The following is a 22353-nucleotide window of genomic DNA, read 5'->3' as shown; positions in this document are numbered from 1 at the left end:
CCGTCCTGGCCCCGAGAGCCCACCCGGGATGCGGGGCAGCCCGGGACAGCAGGGAGGGCCGGGAGGAAAGGTGAGCAGAGAGCACGCCAGGCAGTGCCCTGCCAGGACACCCGGGCACCCAGCCTGGGACCGCCAGGGCCTTCCTCCGGCGGGAGGAGGCGCCGACGAGGGCGGAGGGGCCGGGCAGCCCCGACAGGCTGGGGCGGCCGGGCAGGTCCCCGCAGCGCCCGGTGCCGCGCCCGCCGCGCTCTCACCAGCTTCAGGTAGCAGGCGGCGCGGTTGCGGTGCAGCACGGCCCGCTCCGGCCCGGCCTCGCACAGGCTCAGCGCCTCGGTGTAGGCGGCGAGGGCAGCGGCGTGGTCCCCCGCCTGGAACTGCGCGTTGCCCCGCTCCCGCAGCTGCCCCGCCGTCACCTGCCGACGGGCACCGGCTGGGACGGGCGCGCCGGGGCACGGGCGCGGCCCCGGCTCCGCAAGGGCGGCAGCCCCGGGACACGGCCCCGCTACCACCGCCTGTCCCCGGACGGGCCCTGGGCGCCGGCCGCCATCGCACCGGGCACCGGCAGCCGGGCCCTCCGGCGCTGCTCCCTTCCAACCCCCCCCGGTACAGCCGCCCCCCACAGCAGCCAGCCGCAGTCCCGTTCCGCCCGGTCCTGCCCCCGTGCTATCTGTCTTGTTCCCTCCCGTCCCGTCTCGTTCCCGTTCCATCCCATCCTGTCCCGTCCCGTCTCGTTCCCCTCTCCTCCCGTTCCCGTTCCATCCCATCCTGTCCCCTCCCCTCCCGTCTCGTTCCCGTTCCATCCCATCCCATCCTGTCCCCTCCCGTCCCCGCTCCGTCTTGTTCCCATCCCCTTCCGTTCCCGTCCCGGTTCCCGTCCCGCGCTCCCACCGCCACCGCCTCCATCGCGCCCGTGACGTCTCTGCCGATCGCCCGGGGAACGCGGACGCCACCTCCCGTGTCACGGGACGGGGATGGGGCGGGGGGGGGGCGGGAGGAGGATGTAGCGCCCCCCCGCGGCCCGGCGGTGCCGGTACCGACCACGTGCGACCTCGTGGGGGGTGTGTGTGTGTGGTGGGGTGTGTGTGTGTGTGTGTTGAGGTGTGTGTGTGTTGGGGGGGTGTATGTGTGTGTTGGGGGGTGGGTGGGTGGGTGTGTGGGGGGGTGTGGGGATGTGTGTGTTGGGGGGGGTTTTGGGGAGAGTGTGTGTGTGTGGGGGGTGTATGTGTGTGTTGAGTGTGTGTGTGTGAGGGGGTGTGGGTGTTGGGGTGTGGGTGTGTGTGTTGGGGGGTGTGTGTGTGTGTTGAGGTGTGTGTGTGTTGGGGGGGTGTATGTGTGTGTTGGGGTGTGGGTGGGTGGGTGTGGGGGTGTATGTGTGTGTTGAGTGTGTGTGTGTGAGGGGGTGTGGGTGTTGGGGTGTGTGTGTGTGTGTTGGGGGGTGTGTGTGTGTGTTGGGGGTGTGTGTGTGTGTTTGTGTGTGTGTGGTGGGGGGGAGGGGGGCGTGTGTCCCTCACCCCCCCCCCCGCACCCCAGAAGCCCTCCCCCCGCAACCCCTCCCACCCCCCTCAGCAGCCCCGCCCAGGAGCCCCGGTGCCGCGGGGCTGCGGGGTGCGGGACCGGAGCCGGTGCCCCCCCGGGAGGCTGCTGGGCAGGCGGCGGCCAAGGGGCCGGAGGCGGCCGAGGCGGCAGTGCCGGGTGCGGTAGAAATGGACGAGGTCGATGGCCATGAGGAGGAGGATGAGGAGCCCGTAGAGCCCCACGAAGGGCAGCGCCAGGGGGTTTCTGCAGGAGGGGGCACCTCAGGACAGGGCAGGCATGGCCCCACCAGCACAGCGGCACCCCGTGGTGGGAGGGCACGGCTGGGGCCGGCTCTGGGTTCCAGGCTGGCGGGGCAGACCCATGTGCCAGCCACCATGGGGAGCCCAGGGCCCACGCTGCCCCCGGCCCCGGTCCACACAGCCCTGCTCACCGGAGGAGGTCGGGGGTGGCCAGGCTGGAGAGGTTCACCCCGGTGAGGGCCTCCAGGGCTCCCTGGGAGCAGCAGGACTTGAGCGTGCGCGGGCCGGGGCGGCAGCAGTAGCGGTGCCCGGCAGGGTCTGTCAGCCGCGGGCAGTAGAAGCCGGGGTGGTAGCGGCCGTCGGGGCCCGCGTAGCCCTCGCAGAGGTGCAGGTTCTGCACCGAGCCTGCAGTGAGGAGCCACGGCTCAGGTCCCGCTGCGGGTGCGGCAAAGGCTCCCCCCTGCCCTGAGGGGGTCGGGGTGCCGGCAGCCGGCACCGTGCTGGTGGCAGCTCCAGCGATGTGACCCTTCCAGAGCTGGGTTGGGCTGTGCTGGGAGCGCCCCGGCCCCATGGGAGCCCCCGGCTCAGCCCTGGGCTGGGCTCAGGTCGCAGCTGAGCACGGTCTCACCAGGCACTGCCTCGTGTGTGCCGTGCTCTCTGGTGCTCGCCCTGACCCTGGCAGGGGCAAACGTGGGTGAGGGGGGTGATGGCGGCAGATGGGAGGGGAAAGGCCCAGGTCAGCTCCGGTCTCCCCGTGCTGATCCCCTCCTGTCCCCACCACCCCACAGCGTGGGGTCAGCTCTTCTCGCCCCACAGTTGTGCTGTGCAGGGGCCAACCCCACCACCAACCCCCCCAGTGCGGATTCCTGCACCCCGGCACAGACCCAGGCTCCAGCACGGGCTGGCGAGAGCAGCCCTCAAGGGGCACGGCCCCAGCAGGGATGGGGAGGAGGCGTTCAGGGAGCGGGGCTGTACCTGTCCCGCAGAGGCCGGGGCACAGCGCCATGGCAAGGAGCAGCCGGAGCAGGAGCCCACCCAGCATCTTCCCGGCTGACCCTGAGCAGCAGCAGGTCTGGCTCCGGGGAAGGCAGAAACCACAGCCCCTCCTCTCCCGCCTCCATCACGGCCCATCAAGAGCCACTTGGAGCCATTAGAGCCTCCTGCACTCGATGCCCGTTCCACAGGGACCAGGGCGGGAGGCGGGAGCATCACTAATGAGCTTCTCGGGGGCCAAGAGCAGACAGGAGGCACCTTCCACATCGGGCACTGGGGCCATGGGTGCCGGCTGGGCACCTCAGCCTGGCTGGGGATCCCGGTGCTGCAGGCGAGAGCGGCAGGTGAGGCTGGACCATGGCAGGCTGTGCTGCAGCCCCTCCACAGCCCAGCCCCGGCAGACCCTGTGCCGCAGTCTGGCCCCCCGCCAGCCGTGCCATTAGCCAGGCTCCGGCACAGCCCCGGCAGCACACTGTGCCAGGGTAGGGCTGTGCTCCCCTGCTCCCCAGCACAAGCTATGCACCAGGCCCGGGTCTTGCCCCATGCCTGGCTGGCCAAGGATGCAAGGGGCTGAGCTGCCGGGGTCCATCTGCACTGGTCCATGCTCTCTGCTCATCCTCAGCGCTGTGCCCATGGGCTATGGTTTGTGGGCTATGCTGGAGGCTGTGCGGGAAACCAAGACAGAGCTTATCCAGCACCACGTCCTCGCCCGACTCTCCCTGGGCTCCCCTCAGCAGTAATGAGCCCCAGAGGGGCCCGAGGAGTGCAGCAGCCCCTGTGTCCCCACAGCAACCGGGAGGATGCTCTTGGTGACGTGGCTTCCCGCAGCCCCTGGGACACTGCAGACCAGTGGCCAGGCTCTTCGGGCACCAGAGCATCTCCCCACAGCGCACTGCGCCCACCCTCCCCTGCAACCAGCTAGAGAACCACGAACCAGACACAGACCAGAGCCCTTGGAAACAGCCTCATGTTTCCCACAAGCTCCAGTGAGCTCCATCTCCAGTCCACAGCACCTCCGTGGCCAGCAGCTCTGGCCCCACCGCGCTGCCCCGGGAGCTGGGGGAGCCCGGCACGGACGGGCCCTGCCCCAGGGCCCCGCGGTTGCAGCCGTGTGGGGGCAGCAGGGCAGCCGTGCCCATCGTGCCGGTACTGCAGAGCCCGTGGCCTCGATGCGCAGCCCGTCACCTCTGACACCCGCCTGAGAGCACAGGGCGGAGAAATGAGAGGGCAGCAGCGTCTGCAACCCGGCACCTCCTGCCCAGCGCCCGCCCGGGGCTGCCGGCCCGGCCCCTGCGAGCCGTGCCGGTGCTGCCGCGCTGCTCCCCTCCTGCTCCGGGAGGCGCTACCCCAGGCGGATGCGGAAAGTGGCGATTTCCATGGGGTCCAGGTGGATGTTGGTGCTGTTGGAGGCCGTGCCCAGGGGGTACATCAACGTCAGCGAGGTGGGCTGCAGGGAGCCCACCTCCAGCCCCTGGAACAGGCTGCCCAGCGCCAGCTACGGAGAGGAGGGAGAAGGGCGGGTGGGTTGCGGCGCCCGGCAGTGAAGCACCATGCACGTGTGACAGCAGTCGGTTTGTGCCCCCCTCCCCCCCACCCAGGGCACCACAATGACCCACCCCGGGCTCTGCCCTTCCTTACAGGATGGACTGCATTGGGATGCAGGGCTCATGGAAGGTTCCAGACCCAACATCCTCCAGCTGTGCCTGTGCAAGGGCCAGAGCAGGGCTGCACTGGCACTCTTGAGCAGCCACTGTGCGACAATGGTGCTGAGGGACCTGGGCCCCCTCCTGCATGAGCAGAGGATGCAGCAGGCCAGCCTGGGACCCCAGCCTGGCTCTGACCCAGCAGCATGTGGAGGCATCAGCCTGGTCCTACCTTGCCCTGGCTGGTGGTACAGTTAAACCCCAGGTTCTTGGCCTCCAGGCTGCAGTCAAAGCCTTTGCGGTGCAGGATCAGGGCTGCCTCTGCCGAGGGCAGCGATTCATCCTGCTGGGGAGCCAGGGATGAGGCGTGATGCTGGGGACAGTGGGTACAAGCCCCGCCCCGGAGCACAGCTCACCTCTGCCTGCAGCATTCGCAGGTTAAGGATGTGGAAGTCGCAGGGGAGGGTGGTGGAAAGGGGCGTGAAGGAGCGCAGGGGTGGTGGGGCCGGCTTCTCCTGGGCCACGGGCATGACCAGGGCCTCGGCATTCAGGTGCACGGACGTGATGTGGCTGAGCAGCGAGGGGAAGCTGATCGGGCGCCCGTCCTGTGCCTGCCAGAGAGCACAGGGCTCAGCGCCAGCCAGGGGAGCTGCGGGGCCAGGCACAGCCTCGACACAGCCCCTGCAGCAGCAGTGGCCAGCAGCGGGCACCCAGAGCTGCTCCCACCTGGGCACGAGCACCCTCCCCAGCAGCAGTGGCCAGGCCACAGACCTGGCTAGGGTTGTGCTAGCAGCTACTGCACGAGACAAGGAGAGACAGCGGGGCCAGGCCGGCCGTTACCTCTGGGCTGCCAGTCCTGGCGCCGGGGAAGCCCAAGGCTTTAAACATGGAGGCCAGCGTGGAAAAGAAGCTGGAGCTCTGAGTGGGTGATGTGGCGCATGCACAAGGAGCAGTGAGGGGATGGGACAAGAACACCCTGATTATGAGGGCACTACGGCTCCACAGGGACCCCGCTGCACGGTCCCAACCTCCCCGTGTCCCCCCATGCAGTGCCAGTATGATGGCTGGGAGGGCCATGGAGCAGCAGGGGATGAGACCCTGCTCCATCCCAGAGCAGGGCTGGGCGCAGCACACCCAGCCCCGCTCTGCAGCCGCAGCCCATGCACCTGGCTGGCAGCGGTGCGGCGCTCCAGGAGGATGCGGAACCGGTTGCATGTCCGCTTGTTGTCCTTCAGCCCCTGGCCCAGGCCCCGGTTGTCGTCCTGTATGAGGCGCCGGTCCAGGATGACCTCGAGCTGGCCTGCAGGGAGCGGGTCCCAGCATGGGCTTTAGCAGGAACCGGCCATGGCCCGGCTGGGGCGCCCCGGAGGCAGCAGGGCCAGGGCTGCCTGTGCCCAGCCCGCAGCAGCCTCCTCCCCAGCACCCTCTGCCAGGGCAGCCCCCAAGGCACAGCCCCATGGCCGCCTCACCGCTGCCGAGGCTGGAGACGCCCAGGGCCTGGGCTGTGTGCAGCGTCAGGCGGCTCTGCCTGTCCTGGATGTAGGCCATGGTGGGCATGGGGTAGAAGTTGGCCTGGAGCGGCAGCTTCCGCTGGTACCTGCGGGGCTGGATCTGCCGCGGGGCAGAGCTCAGTGCCTGGAGGTGGCTCTGGCCATGCCCGGTGCCAGGGCACTGTCCCCCTGTGGGCAGCGGCCTTCCCTCGCCGGGCCGCCCCATACCTGGAAGCCATTGAGGTCCGTGAAGAAGGTGTCTTCACTGTCGATGTCAGTGCTGAAGCGCAGGGCCAGCTCCATGTTGATCTGGTCACGGATGTCCACCAGACAAGATACGTCCAGGGACAGCCCCTCCACCCCTGGGGACAGGCAATGAGGGGCTGAGCCCCACAGGCAGCATTGCCCAGCACCCTTGGGCCACCAGCCTCCCTACACGGCTTCACACTGTCTCACCTGGGACGTTGTAAAGCCGCACCACAGTCTGGACATGCTGGTAGTAGCTGGCGACCTCAGAGAAGAGGGGTCCCTCCGTCACCCGCACCACTGGGAGGTCATTGGGGGCATAGGGCTGGGGGGAAAGAGCTGCGCTGAGGCTGCTGCCTGCAGGACTCCCATGTGGCTGCTGCCTGCAGGACTCCCATGTGGCTGCTGCCTGCAGGACTCCCATGTGGCTGCTGCCTGCAGGACTCCCATGTGGTTGCCAAATGGCTCACAGAGGTGCCCTCTGTACCTTGGCCTCGCCGTCAGGCAGGAAGAGGTAGGCTCCGCTTTTGTCCTTGGAGGCCCTGGTGCCATAGACGAGGAACTCGCTGCTCACCCTCTGCTCCCGCTCCTCCCCAGCTCGGCGGATGCTCTGCGGGGTGTGAGCCGGCACAGGGTGAGCGCTCTGCGCACGGGGCAGTGCTGTGCCCCTTGGCCCCGGCACGGCCCTGCACTCGCCTGCAGCAGGCCCGAGTGTCCGGAGAAGCAGGCCCGCAGGTGCTGGTTCTCCAGGCAGACGTCCTCGGCGCCGGCCGGGAGCACGTGCACGGGCACCGGCTCCTGCCTGCGCATGGGCAGGTTGAGGCCGGGCAGGTAGAGGCGCACGGAGGACTGGAGCGCGGCGTGGCCCTCGAAGGACTTGTGCAGCTGCAGCACTCGCAGCCCCAGTGCGGGCAGGCGGGCCAGGACAGACACCTGCGGGGGCACGGGGCCGTGAGCTGGCGCCATGTGACACGCGGGCTGTGGGCTGGGCAAAGACCTGGCCCGCACCTGGGGAGCCTCTGCTGGGGGGGTTGGCATGGGGGGACTGAGGGCTCGTGAGCAGCGGAGCTCGTGCTGTGGTGCAGGGACACGTGGTGCCACAGAGCTATGGGGTCACCGTGCAGGATGGGGGGCTGGCACACACGGGCTATGCAGGATGAGGGTGGGGGTGAGCAGGGCTCTGGGGCACCCCATACCTGGTAGATGTCGGGCACTGTGTCAGTGTCAGAGCCCCAGTGTGCGCTGAGCTGGGCAGGCAGGGGCTGTCCCTCCTCGGAGAGCACCCGCACGTGCGGGGAGTTCACCAGCACCCGCACCACGCTCAGGCGCTCCTGCTCCAGCGGGTTGAACACCACCAGGAACCTGTGGAGCGGCACACAGGGATGGCCACCCCAGCCCCACAGCATCCCAGGTGCCCCACACCACCCACCCACTCTTCACAACATCCCAGGCACCCATTCAGTGCCTCCCCACAGCCTGCAGAGCAAGGCGCAGACCCTACCGGGGTGAGACGTCCACTTTGACCACTGTTCTCTCAGGGAGGGAGTCCTGGCTGGGGCGCGTGTCATCCTGGGGAGAGGAGCGGTCAGCGCTGGGGTGCACTCACCCTGCCCCTGGGTCCCCACTGGGTGGGCAGGCAGGGCTGTGCTCCCCAGGGGCACAGGGATCACTTCCCCAGCATGGTCCCGTGAGCTGGGGCGCAGGAGCTAGGGGCCAGGGGGCTGCTCACCATGATGAGGAAGGGAGCAGCAGGGTCGTGGTGGTAGGTGTCCTTGTCCCCCAGCACAAGGTAATGTGCAGCGTTGATGATGATGTGCTTGAGGTTCGTGAGGGAGTGGAGCAGCCTGGGACACAGGCAGTGAGCCACACAGACCGTCCTCCCATCTCCCAGCATCCCCACAACACAAACGCAGACTGGCTTGGGTTGGAAGGAACCTTAAAGCCCACCCAGCTCCAACCCCTGACATGAGCAGGGACCCCTTCCACTGGAGCAGCTTGCTCCAAGCCCCTGTGTCCAACCTGCCCTTGAGCACTGCCAGGGACGGGGCAGCCACAGCTTCTCTGGGCACCCTGTGCCAGCGCCTCAGCACCCTCACAGGGAAGAGCTTCTGCCTAAGAGCTCAGCTCAGTCTCCCCTCCGGCAGGTTCGAGCCATTCCCCTTGGCCTGCCCCTAAAGGCCCTTGGCCAAACCCCTCTCCAGGTTTCCTGTACCCCCTTTAGCCACCTCCGGCAGGAGAGGAGCTCATACCCCACACCCTGCTCCCAGCCCTGTGCACACCAACCCCCACCTGAGACAGGCCCCTCCGGCTGCGCCCCGTCCCCCTCACGCACCGGACTCCGTAGTCAACAGCCACAGCCTCCTTGGCGGTACCGGTGATGGCATCGTGGTGCTGGAAGAGGGCCAGGTTGCGGCGGGCATTGCTCAGCAGCGCATAGTCAGAGAGTGGATACGTGCCGTCAGCACCAGCGCGGCGGGCATGGGCGAGCGCCAGGCTGAACAGGATCTCTGCGCCCCTGCGCAGGGACAGAGGCTCTGAGCGTCCCTGCCCCGGCCCCCTGAGAGGAGGAGCGGCCAGTCCAGCCTGTGTGCTCCATGCAGGGGGCCTTGGCCCCAGGAGGACAAGCCAGGGTGGTACACGTTGCCCTGGGGCAGGATGAACGTTTGGCACTCCCTTGACCATGCCTGGGCCACCCCCAGCACGTTGGTGGCTCTGGTGCAGACCAGGGGCTCCCAGGGCTCCCAGTGCTGCCTGGCCAACCCTCGCCCACACCCCCTGCACCCAGCCCCTGCCCCGGAGCCCTGCCTGCTCCCCCTCACCGGAGATGGGCCTCCAGCACCCGGTCCAGGCTCTTGTAGAAAGGCCGGGAGGTGTAGTAGCCCGTCCAGTAGTGATCCTCCCGGTCCGCATAAGAGAAGAAATCCCCACTCAGCACCGGGAACCCCGGCGGCTTCATCCCCGGCACGATGCCCACCTTCTTGTACAGGGCATCAAAGTAGTCAGAGAGAGTCCCAAACTGCGCCTGCAGGACAGCACATGCAGCCCTCAGCACGACAGGGAACCACCACGGCTCCTGCAGCTGGGGGCTCCCACCACCCCTCCCAGCACTGCGAACCTGGACGTGCAGGTTGGGCTGGGAGTTGAGGAAGTCAAAGATGCGCTGGTAGTTGAGGAACTGGGCATCCCACTCCTGCGGCTTGTCGTAGCGGAAGTCATCTCCCAGGGGCACCAGCAGCACCTTGCTGCGGTACAGCTTGGACTTCTTGCGGTACTGGTCCAGCAAGAGCTGGGCTCTGCCATGGGGGCCAGGTTGTGAAGCTGGCTCGTGGGCTCAGAGCCACTTCCCCTGCCCTGCAGCACTCACCGCTCTGCCACGTTGGCCTCGGTGATGGCTCGGGGAGGCACCTTCCACGGGCAGTTGATCCGGCCACCCGGCAAGCGCTTGAAGTCAAACTGGCAGCAGATCTTGGGGTCTGGCCCACAGGTGTGGGGTACGTCGTAGCTGTAGAAGGGCATCATGTGGCAGAAGATGTCAGTGCTGGAGTCTGTATCTGCAGGACCAAGGACAGATGAGCAACAGCAACGGCTCTCCCTTTGTCTCCCAGACACAGCTGCTGTGGTGGTACAGACACGGCACACAGGCTCACTGCTCGGAGCCCAGAGAGCACAGCAGCCTGCACGGGCGCAGTCTGAGAGTCACCCTGGGGTTGTTCCGCAGGGCAAAACCGCTGCAGAGCAGAGACATCGCCTCCCGGTGCTCAGCTCTCCATCCGCATGGGAAAACAGTTGGAAACTGTTCCCTGCTGCCACCCACCCCAGCAGGGCCCCCCCTCTACCATCACTCCCCAGCAGCCCCTCACCCCACGTCTGTCTCCACATGAACTCCAGGTTCTGGGTGGCAGCAAAGTGCTTCTTGATGGCGTAGTGCACACGCTGGATGAGCATGCCCGTCAGGTTGGAGCGCTTCAGCAGGTAGGGCATGGTGGAGCTGTGCCCAAAGGGGTCCACGGCCCAGCCTGACCGCGGCGTCACACCTGGGGGCACAGAGACCCTTCAGCCCCACACCGGCCGGCCCTCTGCCCCTCCAGCCCAGCACCCTGCCCTGCTCTCACCAATGTTCTTCTCCAGCCACTGGTGCCCCTCGATGAGCTGGTCGATCATGGCAAAGTAGTGGGAATTGGCCTCATCAGGCATGACCCAGCCACCCGTCACCATCTCCAGCTGCCCGTTGCCAACCAGCCTGCAAGGGGGACACACAATGTGGCATCAGCTCCAGGCTGAGCCCTGCGGTGAGCTTGGGGCCCTCCTGCAGCCCCACTACCACTGGCTGCTGTGCCCCACTGTCCCCACACACACAGACAGACAGGCAGACAGACATTCTTCCACAGCAATACACTGACCAAGGCCCGAGCCAGAGCTCATCCCCACACAAACCAACATCCTCTGCTGTACCCCACAGGCCCTGTCCCCTCTGTCCTCCATCTCCAGCCCTCCTGGAACAGGGGGCTGACAAGGGGGCTCTCTCCCACTGCACAACCCTGCTCTCCAGGTCTCTCCAGCTGGCACTGCTCAGGTTCTGCAGCAGTGCTCGCATGCTCAGGGTTACAGCACCCTGCCTCTGGGCAGAGGCCGTGCAGCCCTACCTCCGCACCACAGCCCGCTTCTGGGCACTGATGTTATCCCACCACTTGGAAAAGAAAGAGATCTCGGACCAGATGAAGCGCCGGCGTGGGTCCTCCTGCATCTTCAGCACCATGCTGTTGAGGATGTGCTGCGTCTGGTCATAGTAGTACTTGTCGAAGGTCTTGATCCAGCCTGCCAGCACAGGTTGGGGGTCACTGCGCGGGGCCCAGCCCTTCCCCACCAGCAGTGTGTGGCAACGCTGGCCCTTCCCCAGCCCTGCCCACCTTCACCGGCTGCTCACCAGGGTCGTTGTGGGAGTGCGGCACCACAAACACCTGCAGGGGCTCAGCATCCCACTCGTTGGGCTCGTAGGTGATGTCAAAGCCCTGCTTCCACACACCGCCATCCTGGTTGTCAAAGGGCAGCAGGGAGTACACAGCCAGCATCTGCCAGGGGGGAGACAGGGCTCAGGGCGGACACTGGATTGAGAGACACCCAACTGCGTAGGGCCAGGAGCCCCTGGACCCCGTGGTGTGGACACCCTCGTGCTAGCAGAGATGGGCCCTCACCTGCAGGTCTGGGCTCTGGCCCTTGCTCCCCAGGGCAAACTGGCAGTCCTGTGGGGAGACGGAGAGGAAGCTCGGGCGGCTCTCGGGAGGCAGCACCCAGGAGCCATTGGATGTGTGGTGGGGTAGCGCCGGCTGCCCCTCCGCATGGGCTGTCAGCTCTAGCACCGAGTCTTTGATGTGGCTGATGATCTCGTGGTTCTCCTCCAGCAGCTGCTCCAGCTGCTCAATGCGGTTCTGCAGCACCGAGATCTGGCTCTGGAGACACAGACACCGCGGTGAGAGCCTCGGGTGCCCTCTGCCAGGTGCGTCCCGGCCCCCGTGTCACTGACAGCAGCAGGGAAGGAGCCCTGGCCCCCGCCAGCCCCGGCCCCACCGCTCACCCTGGGGAAGTTGCCTCCGCTCTGGTGGCGAGCGGGGTCGTGCTGCACCCGGTCCAGCATCAGGTAGAGGGAGAAGACGGCCACGCAGAAGATGGCAGCTCCGCACACCGTCACCTGCTTCTTCAGCTTCATCCCGAGGGCCGCAGGGACGGACCTGCAGCGGGGCAGACGGGACGGTGCCTCTGCCAGCGCGGCCGGAGGCAGGACGGGGCTCCGGGGACAGGGGCCGGGACAGACCGGGCCGGGACGCTGCCTGCTGCTCCGCGGACCCGGCTGAGCCCTGCCGCGGCGATGGTGCCCGTGCCCGTGCCCTGCACAACCTGGCCCCCGCCGGCCCCCGCCGACACCTTCCCCCTCGTCCCCCCCCCCCGCGCCCTACTTCGCTTAATCCGGACCCGGTATTTACAGCCCGGGCTGGGGCCGCCGCGGGGCTGGGGCCGGGGCACGGGACGGGGCCAAGGACGGGGCCGGCGCAGGCCGCGGCGCCGCTGAGCCGAGCCGAGCCGGGCTGGGCTGGGCAGCCCGGGGCCTCCGCGCCAGCGCCGGCACGAGGGGGCTGCGCGGCCGCTCCGCTCTTACCCTGGGAGGCTCCGCGGCCGGCCCCGGGTCCTCACATCGCCCGCCCCGGGCCCGCAGCCGCCGCGGCCGGGATGGGCCAGGCCCCGCCCGCAGCTCCGCCCGCCCGGCCCCGGGCCCGGCCCCGGCCCCGAGGGAGGCGGCTCCGCCGGCAGCGCAGCGGGGAGGGCCCCTAGCGCCTGGGGCAGCGCTGCCTGCGCCGTGCTGCCGAGCACTGACCCCGCCGGGACCGTCAGCACCCCACAGCCCCGAGGTTGTACCCGGACACCGCCGAGGTCCTGGGGATTCACCCGGTCATCATCCGGTAGCACCGGGATTCACCCGGTCATCATCCCATAGCACCGGGATTCACCCGGTCATCATCCGGTAGCACCGGGATTCACCCGGTCATCATCCCATAGCACCGGGATTCACCCGGTCATCATCCGGTAGCACCGGGATTCACCCGATCATCATCCCGTAGCACCGGGATTCACCCGATCATCACCCGGTAGCACCGGGATTCACCCGATCATCATCCGGTAGCACTGGGATTCAGCCGGTCATCATCCCGTAGCACCGGGATTCAACTGGTCATCATCCCGTAGCACCGGGATTCACCCGGTCATCATCCCATAGCACCGGGATTCACCCGGTCATCATCCAGTAGCACCGGGATTCACCCGATCATCATCCGGTAGCACCGGGATTCACCCGATCATCATCACCCGATCATCATCCCATAGCACCGGGATTCACCCGGTCATCATCTGGTAGCACCGGGATTCACCCGATCATCATCCCATAGCACCGGGATTCACCCGGTCATCATCCCATAGCACCGGGAGGCGCCCGGTCATCATCCCATAGCACCGGGATTCACCCGATCATCATCCCATAGCACCGGGATTCACCCAGTCATCATCCCATAGCACCGGGATTCACCCGATCATCATCCCATAGCACCGGGATTCACCCGATCATCATCCCATAGCACCGGGATTCACCCGGTCATCATCCCATAGCACCGGGATTCACCCGGTCATCATCCGGTAGCACCGGGATTCACCCGGTCATCATCCCGTAGCACCGGGATTCACCCGATCATCATCCCGTAGCACCGGGATTCAGCTGGTCATCATCCCATAGCACCGGGAGGCGCCCGGTCATCATCCCATAGCACCGGGAGGCGCCCAGCCATCATCCCATAGCACCGGGATTCACCCGGTCATCATCCCGTAGCACCAGGATTCACCCGGTCATCATCCCATAGCACCGGGAGGCGCCCGGCCATCATCCCATAGCACCGGGATTCACCCGGTCATCATCCCATAGCACCGGGATTCACCCGGTCATCATCCCATAGCACCGGGATTCACCCGATCATCACCCGGTAGCACCGGGATTCACCCGATCATCATCCGGTAGCACTGGGATTCAGCCGGTCATCATCCCGTAGCACCGGGATTCAACCGGTCATCATCCCGTAGCACCGGGATTCACCCGGTCATCATCCAGTAGCACCGGGATTCACCCGATCATCATCCGGTAGCACTGGGATTCACCCGATCATCATCACCCGATCATCATCCCATAGCACCGGGATTCACCTGGTCATCATCTGGTAGCACCGGGATTCACCCGATCATCATCCCATAGCACCGGGATTCACCTGGTCATCATCCCATAGCACCGGGAGGCGCCCGGTCATCATCCCATAGCACCGGGATTCACCCGATCATCATCCCATAGCACCGGGATTCACCCGATCATCATCCCATAGCACCGGGATTCACCCGGTCATCATCCCATAGCACCGGGATTCACCCGGTCATCATCCGGTAGCACCGGGATTCACCCGGTCATCATCCCGTAGCACCGGGATTCACCCGATCATCATCCCGTAGCACCGGGATTCACCTGGTCATCATCCCATAGCACCGGGAGGCGCCCGGTCATCATCCCATAGCACTGGGAGGCGCCCAGCCATCATCCCATAGCACCGGGATTCACCCGGTCATCATCCCGTAGCACCAGGATTCACCCGGTCATCATCCCATAGCACCGGGAGGCGCCCGGCCATCATCCCATAGCACCGGGATTCACCCGGTCATCATCCCATAGCACCGGGATTCACCCGGTCATCATCCCATTGCACCGGGATTCACCCGGTCATCATCCCATATCACCGGGATTCACCCGGTCATCATCCCATAGCACCGGGATTCACCCGGTCATCATCCCATAGCACCGGGAGGCGCCCGGCCATCATGCCATAGCACCAGGATTCACCTGGTCATCATCCCATAGCACCGGGAGGCGCCTGGCCATCATCCCATAACACCGGGATTCACCTGGTCATCATCCCATAGCACCGGGATTCACCTGGTCATCATCCCATAGCACCGGGAGGCGCCTGGCCATCACCCCACAGCCCCACTGCCACCCGGCTGCCGATGCAGCCATCCCCATGTGCCCTGTCCCGGTGCACCGTCCCGGCTGTACCGCGGGTGCTTGGCCCCTCTGGCTCCCGCGGTCCGTGCTCCCTCGTAGCCGCACGGACGCGGTGCTGCGGAGCCCGTTTGTTTATTGCAGCGGATGGAGGCCGGCAGGAGCTGGGGGTGCCGTGTCCCGGGAGCGCAAACGGGAGCACATGGGAGGGGTCACAGCCGTGTCCAGGTGCAGCGCCCTCTTCCCAGGCAGAGATGGACGCTGCTGCCGGGATGGATCTGGGCACACGGAGCTGTCTGGAGCGGGCCGGTGGGGCCCGGGGCTCCCCATCACCGGTGCCTCTTGCGGATGGCGATGAGGTCCTGGTGGATGGTGCCGAAGCTGGGCCGCTTGCGAGGGTCGTACTCCCAGCAGCGCTGCATCAGGCGGTACACCTCCTCAGGGCACTGCAGGGGGGGGTCCAGCCGCACGCCTGCGGGGGCAGCGATGAGGAAGTAGCAGCCACCAGCCCCATAGGCACAGCTCCACAGCAGATCCACTGATCCACCGTGCTGAACATGGCCCCTCATTGCCCTTGACAGCTAGACCGTGGCACGTCCCTTACCCTGCTCCACAGCCTCACGTGTCTGCTGGTTGTTGAGGTTGGTGTAGGGTACAGCACCAAGGCTGAAGGCTTCCCACAGCAGGATCCCGAAGCTCCAGACATCACTCTCTGAGCTGTATCTCCCTGGGGACATGAGGCAGGCTGGATGCTGGTGGCTGGGGACTGGGGTGCCCAGGTCTTCCTCCCCAGGACTGGGCATGTGGGAGCAGGACAGCATGCCCAGGACTCCCGGCTCCCAGCTGTGCCATAGGGCTGCCAGGCCATGGCTGGCTCCATCCCATACCATAATTGAGCGCTTCAGGGGCAGTCCACTTGACGGGGATCTGCTTCATCCCCCCTGTGGAGGCGTAGATGCCATCCTCCTCCTCCCGTGACATCCCAAAGTCACTGATCTTCAGGGTGTTCTTCTCTGTCACCAGGCAGTTGCGAGCAGCCAGGTCCCTGGGACAGTCCAGAGCCATCAGCCATGCACCTACTGTGCACCCAGGGGTCCCCGGGCACAGGACAGGGTCAGTGATGCCTCCTGGTGTGCGCCCAAGCCCACCTGTGGATGCAGTGCTTGCTCTCCAGGTACTCCATGCCGGCGGCAGCGTTCTCCGTCATCTTGATCAGCTCCTTCACACGCAGGTGGGGCCCCTCGCTGCGCAGGAAGCTCAGGAAGTCCCCCCCTGCACCCGGGACACGGAGCTGGTGTGGGCTGCCCCGGCACACGCGGGCACCGGCTGCCCCAGCAGCGTGGCGGCTGCAGAGCGGGGCTGCTCACCCTGCACCAGCTCCATGACAATGTAAATGGGCTGCTTCTGGGTGCAGACACCGATGAGCCGGACGATGTTCGGGTGGTTGTACTGCTTGAGGATCCTGCGGGACCAGGGAAGCACACCGTGGGGGGAGGCCGGCTGCCCCAGGCATAGCCCTTGGCACAAAGATGCTGCAGTGCCAGCATGGCTTGAACAGCCCCAGGTCCCAAGGATGGACAAACAGATGGGCTGGGACAAGCGTGATGGCTGCACAGACCTTGCTTCCTGCAGGAACTTGGCCTTGAGTTCGGATGGGAGGGTTTCCCGGCAGGATTTCACGGCAACGGGGGTGTTGTCAGCACGCAGGCGGCCACTGAACACCTCCCCAAAGTTCCCCTGAGAGACACGGGTGCAGCAGCCCAGCTCGCCAGTGGCCAGAGGCAACCCCTGTCCTCCCACAGACCCAGTGGGGACAGCCCTGTCCTCCTGCAGACCCCACGCAGGCAGGGCTGCAGCACCCTGACTCACCCGGCCGATGCACTCCCCCAGCAGCACATCCTCGTGGTTGAGCACCCATTTGTCCTGCAGCGAGCAGACACCAAAGGTGGTAGCTGTCCCCCAGCCTGGCCCAGCCTCACATCCTCTGCCCACTGCCCACTGTCACCTTGGGGATAGCCCTGGCCAGGACGATGCCGCTCTTGCGGGTGACAGGCTGCTGGCTCTGCAGGAGGTGGTCGATGAGCAGCGGGATGGTGGGGAACCCGTCCCCCTCCAGCTGGTACATGTTCTGTGGGGAGGGGAGGCTGACCAGCTGTGCTTGCACACATGGGCCTGCTCACAAGGACTGGGGTGCAGGGGCTGCAGTGCGTGCGGGCATGTGGCACATGCAGACGTGCATGCCCACGGGCAGGGCACACACAAGTGGGAGTTCACATGCACGATGCAGGGCTCACGCCCCACAAGGAAGGCACAACTCATCTTCTGCACGCGTGTCCCATGCACTCCCACCAGGGTCCCCCCTCCGCCTGCCCACGGCTACCCCGGCCGCACCACCCCTCCTGCAGTCACTCACATCAGCAGCCTGGATGATGAAGTGCCGGACCTGCCCGTCCCACAGCGCGCTGAGCACGTACTCCTGCTTGCCCTGGCTCTCCCGCACCAGGAAGTCCCCGCTGCAGCTCAGCAGCTCCTGCACCTCCGAGCGCGGGATGGCCCCGTGGTACCAGACCTGCTGGCACAGCGGCTTCTGCAGCTCCGGGATCAGGGGCACGAGGGGCGGCAGCTGGGTGGAGGATGGAGACAGGGTGAGCCCAGCCGTGCCCTGGAGGTAGGGCCAGCAGCAGTGCCTGGGAGCGGTGCCCAGGGCAGGGCACAGCAGGCGGGGGGGGCATGGAAAGGAGGGGGCTGTGGAGAGAACAGGGGGTGCCAGGGGGCAGGAGGCTCAGAAAGGGAGCTGGGGGCAGGATGGAGGTGCCCAGGGACTCACCGAGTACTTGGGGCTGAAGATGCCCGAGATGTGGTTCCTGAGGGTGTCCAGTGCAGTGCTCCCGCTGCGCTCCTGCTCCTGTGGGACACGAGCTGTGAGCTCTGCTTGGCTGCGGGTGCCCTGAGCCCAGTGAGCCCCATCCCAGGGCCAGCGGGGCAGGACTCACCACGGAGGAGACCGAGTGCCGATCATCCTGCAGCAGCAGCACAGGCAGTGGCTTCCCGGTCCCCAGCTCCGCCAGCTTGGTGGCCAGCAGGTCTCGCTGCGCCTGCAGCTTGGCCTGCGTGCAGAGGCAGCCCTCGAGCTGCTGCTGCACCTCCTGCAGCCCCTGCCGCTTGCCCAGCAAGTGCACCCTGGGGACAGGATGGGGCGGTCAGACCCTGCTGCATCCCCTTGTCCCCCACCCACCGCAGCTCACCGCTCCCCAGGGCTCAGGCCCTGCTCCTCGCCCCGGATCTCCGCCTGCAACTCCTGCACCCGCTGCTCCTTGCTGCTCACGGCCTCCGTGGCAGATGCCAGCTCCTCCTCAACCGATGTCAGACTGCAGGAGACACAGGTGCCTGTGGCACTGAGCTGCGGTGCTGGTGGCAGTGGCCCCTGCCCGCAGCCCGGCCCCACTCACGAGTGCTGGACGCTCTCGATGGTCAGTTCATTCAGCTGCAGCTCAGCTGGTGCCAGGCTCTCAGTCTCCTCCAGCAAGCTCTCATCAAATGACACCACTGGTGGCACCTCGGAGCTGTACCTGCAGGCAGCCAGCGAGTCTCTGCTTCCCACCTGCCCCATGCCAGGCACCAGTGTCCACGCCTGGCAGAGGCTGCAGCAGCACCAGCTGTACCTGTGGCTCTGGATGAAGCTGCTGTACTCGGTGGCAGGGTTGATGGCCTGGATGGCACCAGCGATTTCCTGGTGCACAGCCAACACATCCTCCTGCACCAGGCTGCTGATGCTGCAGTAATCCTTGAGGATCTCCTTCCTGGAGGGACATGGGTGCTGGGGGCTGCTGGGTGCCACCACCCTGCTGCCAGCGCTGTCACCCTGTCCCACATCCCGCTGGTGCTCAGGGACCATGGGGGATGCCCAGGGTTGAGTAACGGGGTGCAGGGCAAGCAGCTGGGCAAGCAGAGCTCTTACAGGACGAGGACCATCTCCTGCTGCAGGCTGTAGAGGGACTGGTGGAGGGTGGGCAGTGCCCGCTGGTAGTGGTGGTGGTGGTGGAGTGCGGCTGCCCGCACGGCCAGCACGTACTGGTTGTGCAGGGCATAGAGCTTCCAGAGGCTGCGCACGTACTTCTCCTTTGCCCTCTCCCGCTCCTTGTCTGGGGGGAGAGGCCATGGAAAACACCCGCCGTGGCGCACCAGCGGTCCCAGAGCTGCAGCGCATCCACGGCAGCCAGTGAGGGTCCCAGGGGGTGGGGGGGCTGGGACGGTCACACCGAACCTCCCCGTACACAGGGGTGCTCCCAGCCCACAGCCCTGTGTCCCAAGGCTGCAACCCCTGGGATGCAGTGGGACGGGGCAGGCGGGGGCCGGGCACCTTTGCTGGCCTCCTGGTACTTGCGCTTGGCCTGGGCACTGTCCCGCGCCAGGCTGCGGTACTGAGCCTTCAGCTTCTCCATCTCCTGCTGCGTGGTCTGGGGAGGGTGACGCCGTCAGCGGAGCAGGGCTGGGGACCCCCGCTGCCCCCCACCGGGACACACGCACCCGGGTGTACTCCTGGCTGAGCTGCTGCCACTGCTCGCTGAAGGCCCTGCGGAGCTGCTGCTTGTCGCGGATGAGCAGGCTCAGCTTGGCCAGCGGCCCCGCCACCAGCTCCTCCGCATGCTGGCGCAGGATCTGGCTCAGCGCCTCCGTCCGGTTCGCCAGCACCCACCAGGACTGCAGGGACAGGGCGTCAGGCACGACGTGGGCACGGCCACCACCCGGCACCGCACCACACATCCCTACCTCCCCGATCTGGCTGCCGTGGTCACCGGCGCGGAGCTGCCCGGGGCTCTCCTGCTTCTCCAGCTGGGAGAACATGTGGTGCAGCATCCCCGCGTACTGCCGGTCGCTCTTGGCGCGCTGCGACATCCACTTCTTCATGAGCTCCAGGAGGCGCAGCTCACTGTCCTGCAGGCGCAGCAGCGCGCTGTGCCCCTGCGGGCACCACAGCTCCGGCCCAAAGCCCATGGCACCGCCGGTCGGGTGTGAGGAGGCTGCAGAGCAGCCGGAGAGCTGAGCCGCGGCTGCTGCCCACAGCAGAGAGCGGTGTCCAGGGGGCCCTTTGCATCCCGCACCCTCCCTCGCATCACCTGCCACAGGACAAGGTGCCTGTGGGGAGCAGAGCTCTCCCTGCCCACACCATCTCCTTTGCAAAGCCCATTCAAAGCAGGTGGGAGGGCGGGAGGGTGCCGAGTGCACCCGAGCCCAGAGGAAGTTGGGGCCCATGGGGATGGTGCCAGGAAGGAGGAAGTTTGGGGTCAAAACCAGCAGCGTCACCTCTGCCATGCACAGGGCCGGTCCCCAGGGCAGCGCAGCCGTGACCCCCACCCGGCAGGGACACTAGCCCCATGTGGTCCAGCAGCTCCAGCCCCTCCTGCCACTGGCACTCCCCTCCTGGGGAGCCTGCAGCAGGGGGCTGTGGTGTCAAGGCCCGGAGGAAGGCGCTGAGCCTGGATGTGTCCCAGCACCCAGGACTCCAACATGGCTGTTGGGAGCCAAACTGGTCCCAGCCATGGTCCCGGCGTATCCTGCCCCATGGCAAAGTCACAGTAGAAGCAGCAGGGTGCTGGGCAGGGCACGTGTCTGTGCAGGGCAGGACTTCCCCTGATGCAGCACTCGACCCCACAGAGGACCAGGGCTGAGAACCCTCCCCAGCCCCACAAAGGGGTCCCTGTCTCTGCCAGCCCCCCAGTGGGGCATGGCCCCTCCAACCTGCGTGTCCTGCGAGGTCCCTGCCGTGCAGCTGGAGCTGGCGTCCTCCTGGGGCCAGGGCCGGCGCAGTGTGGACCCAGTGCAGCTCCGGCTCCTGGGAGGAACAGGAAACCCGGTGCTGACCATAGAGCCATTGCGAGATTTCCTGCCCTTCCTCCCCTCCCTGCCAGTCCCCACACCCGGGCCCACGGCTCTGCCATCGCCCGCAGCCACAGCCCCGCTGCCCATCGCTGCTCCCACCAAGGCCTGGTGCTGGCAGGATTCGGTCCTGCGGGAGCCCTGGGCATCTCCCGTGGGCCATTGCCCACGTGGATCCTGAACCCCATCCCCGCAGATCCCCTTCGGCTGAGCCTGGTCCTGCCTGTCTCCAGGCCCTCTCCATGGCCCTGCTTCCCTGAGAGGCTGCAGGAACTGAGGGACAGCCCCACTGAAGGGGGTGATCCTGTCACCACCCCCAAGCTTGGCCCTTGTCACTGCAAGGGGCCACAGGACAGAGCACTCACTGCGCAGGCACCCACGGGCCATGCCCCAGCCCTCAGCGCAGCTGGTTCCCAGCTCCCCACAACAGACCCAGGTGCTTCCCCCTTCAAATTGCTTCACTGGTGCCACAAGGGGACAGCTCAGCCCCGGCTGATGGCACCACCACCACCACCACCAGCACTGCCACCTGGCACCGCCACACACGTGCCCTGGCTGCCTCCTGGGTAGTTAGTGCTGAGCCCCGTCCCGTGCCTGCTGATCCCGCTGTTGGAGGAAGTTGGGGGGAAGAAGCACGTCAGATGGAGCTTTGCTCAGCCTTCCCACACGGGGCAACACCGCAGGGGAGCACAATGGCACGGCACAGCACGGCACGGACAGGGGCTGCCACTGTGCCCCGGCACAGCCCCCAGGCAGCACTCAAGTGCACATGGCTTGCCCATCCCCAGGGTCCTGCCTGCTGGGGGGCTCCACCTTACTTGTGCCCCATCCAGCCACACGGAGCGCTGAGCACTGTAGGTGGTGGGCTCCCAGGAAACAGTAATTTTCATAGCAGGTTTGAGGGCAAGAGCAGCTTCAGCAACATCCCCACACCCGGTGGCTCCAGGACACTCACAGCGCCGTCACAGGCTTAGCAAGTGTCTGCAAGCCAGGCCAAGAGGATGCTACTCCCAGCCCCAGCATCCCTCCTGCATCCCCTGCACCTCCCAGCAGTGCAGCCCCCTCCTGCCTGCTCCAGCTGCAGCAGGGACACGGGGCACCGCTGGTGGGAAGCACCCAGCCTGGGGCTGTGCTGCGAGGGTCCAGTGCAATAGTGAGTGCAGCAGCTCTTCCCAGGAAGCCTCAACCACTGCCCGCAGCACAGAGGGTGCCGAGCCCACACCGCAGCTCACCCAGTTTCACATCCTCTGTCCGTGCTCCTGCAGAGCCCGGTGCGGCTGCAGCCGCTGCCTCTCCGCAGCGGGACCCGTCGTGCATCACCCGCCGGCTGCAGCTCCTGCGAGCTGCCAGCACGAGCCCGTGCAGCCCTTAGCCAAGGGGCAGCAGGGGCCTGCCCCTGCCCCGGCCTCCACAACAGCAAGAACAGCGCCTGCAGCCACCTGCACGCTGCAGGGAGCGAGCTCCTGACCACAGGAAGCTGCTGCGGGCGCAGCAAGGCCGAGGGGCTCTGCAGCGGGGCAGCCTCTGCGAGCAAGTGCAGCCCAATGGAGCCTCCTGGGGGTCAGGACCCTGCAGGGGGGCTCAGTGGAGCTGGGCTGGGCACTGCCTGAGGCTTGGCCATGGCAAGGTCCTGGTCCAGCCTGGCCATGCCCAGCGCAGGGGATGTGCTCCAGCTGCAGCGTGGTGTTGGATGCAGCGGCTGCAGTACAGAGGCTCAGCCCGAGTGCTGTGGGAAGGGTGCTCGGGCTCCT

The 22353-nt window shown here is 66.7% G+C and overlaps 3 protein-coding genes across 10 annotated transcripts; all 3 read right to left on the bottom strand.

The window, feature by feature from the left end:
• Positions 1–1562: 1562 nt before the first annotated feature.
• Positions 1563–3960, bottom strand: LOC133266209 (protein shisa-like-1). Its single transcript, XM_061447469.1, has 3 exons — positions 2751–3960; positions 1967–2180; positions 1563–1779 (listed from the first exon to the last, which is right to left on the bottom strand). Exons 1-3 carry the CDS (start codon positions 2815–2817, stop codon positions 1563–1565), a joined length of 498 nt encoding a protein of 165 aa, XP_061303453.1. The 5' UTR covers positions 2818–3960.
• Positions 3961–4019: 59 nt separating this feature from the next.
• Positions 4020–11988, bottom strand: MAN2A2 (mannosidase alpha class 2A member 2). 7 transcript variants are annotated; one of them, XM_061446456.1, is made up of 23 exons: positions 11720–11987; positions 11505–11594; positions 11340–11387; positions 11072–11216; positions 10791–10962; positions 10260–10387; positions 10008–10181; positions 9512–9698; positions 9263–9440; positions 8967–9169; positions 8480–8662; positions 7877–7991; positions 7649–7716; positions 7344–7509; positions 6844–7080; positions 6635–6757; positions 6358–6472; positions 6130–6263; positions 5881–6022; positions 5578–5711; positions 4828–5022; positions 4644–4757; positions 4020–4263 (listed from the first exon to the last, which is right to left on the bottom strand). In XM_061446456.1, exons 1-23 carry the CDS (start codon positions 11849–11851, stop codon positions 4111–4113), a joined length of 3336 nt encoding a protein of 1111 aa, XP_061302440.1. In that variant the 5' UTR covers positions 11852–11987; the 3' UTR covers positions 4020–4110. The 7 variants fall into 7 exon arrangements, with proteins under 7 accessions (XP_061302440.1, XP_061302437.1, XP_061302439.1 ...); XM_061446453.1 differs by having other exon boundaries at positions 11340–11594; XM_061446455.1 differs by having other exon boundaries at positions 4644–4754; positions 11340–11594.
• Positions 11989–14905: 2917 nt separating this feature from the next.
• On the bottom strand, positions 14906–20577 carry FES (FES proto-oncogene, tyrosine kinase). Of its 2 annotated transcripts, XM_061446461.1 has the most exons (19): positions 20465–20577; positions 19496–19746; positions 19253–19426; positions 19086–19182; positions 18684–18867; positions 18388–18525; positions 18175–18294; positions 17971–18093; positions 17719–17905; positions 17553–17630; positions 17139–17348; positions 16731–16853; positions 16595–16648; positions 16344–16462; positions 16093–16187; positions 15874–15997; positions 15613–15770; positions 15330–15452; positions 14906–15197 (listed from the first exon to the last, which is right to left on the bottom strand). In XM_061446461.1, the coding sequence occupies exons 2-19, from the start codon at positions 19718–19720 to the stop codon at positions 15055–15057; spliced, it is 2475 nt and encodes an 824-aa protein (XP_061302445.1). In that variant the 5' UTR covers positions 19721–19746; positions 20465–20577; the 3' UTR covers positions 14906–15054. The 2 variants fall into 2 exon arrangements, with proteins under 2 accessions (XP_061302445.1, XP_061302444.1); XM_061446460.1 differs by lacking the exon at positions 20465–20577 and having other exon boundaries at positions 15017–15197; positions 15330–15448; positions 19496–19854.
• Positions 20578–22353: the final 1776 nt, after the last annotated feature.

The sequence above is a fragment of the Pezoporus flaviventris genome, unplaced genomic scaffold (assembly GCF_033815535.1).
Source record: "Pezoporus flaviventris isolate CSIRO_AGI_PZ_B2104156 unplaced genomic scaffold, CSIRO_AGI_Pfla_v1 ptg000006l, whole genome shotgun sequence".
Classification (NCBI taxonomy): Eukaryota; Metazoa; Chordata; class Aves; order Psittaciformes; family Psittacidae; genus Pezoporus; species Pezoporus flaviventris.
Note: the sequence above shows the minus strand (reverse complement) of the source record. Positions and strands in the feature narration are given on the sequence as shown.

Coding starts and splice junctions, on each gene's coding strand:
- LOC133266209 (XM_061447469.1), bottom strand. CDS start 2,817: ATGCTGGGTGGGCTCCTGCTCCGGCTGCTCCTTGCCATGGCGCTGTGC. Junction 2,181..2,750: donor CCCCGGCCTCTGCGGGACAG/GTACAGCCCCGC, acceptor TCCTCACTGCAG/GCTCGGTGCAGAACCTGCAC. Junction 1,780..1,966: donor GCCACCCCCGACCTCCTCCG/GTGAGCAGGGCT, acceptor CCCCTCCTGCAG/AAACCCCCTGGCGCTGCCCT.
- MAN2A2 (XM_061446453.1), bottom strand. CDS start 11,851: ATGAAGCTGAAGAAGCAGGTGACGGTGTGCGGAGCTGCCATCTTCTGC. Junction 9,699..10,007: donor CATGTGGAGACAGACGTGGG/GTGAGGGGCTGC, acceptor TTGGTCCTGCAG/ATACAGACTCCAGCACTGAC. Junction 7,510..7,648: donor AAAGTGGACGTCTCACCCCG/GTAGGGTCTGCG, acceptor GCCGCTCCACAG/GTTCCTGGTGGTGTTCAACC.
- FES (XM_061446461.1), bottom strand. CDS start 19,720: ATGGGCTTTGGGCCGGAGCTGTGGTGCCCGCAGGGGCACAGCGCGCTG. Junction 17,631..17,718: donor GGCACTCGGTCTCCTCCGTG/GTGAGTCCTGCC, acceptor CGTGTCCCACAG/GAGCAGGAGCGCAGCGGGAG. Junction 16,649..16,730: donor TGGCCAGGGCTATCCCCAAG/GTGACAGTGGGC, acceptor TGCTCGCTGCAG/GACAAATGGGTGCTCAACCA.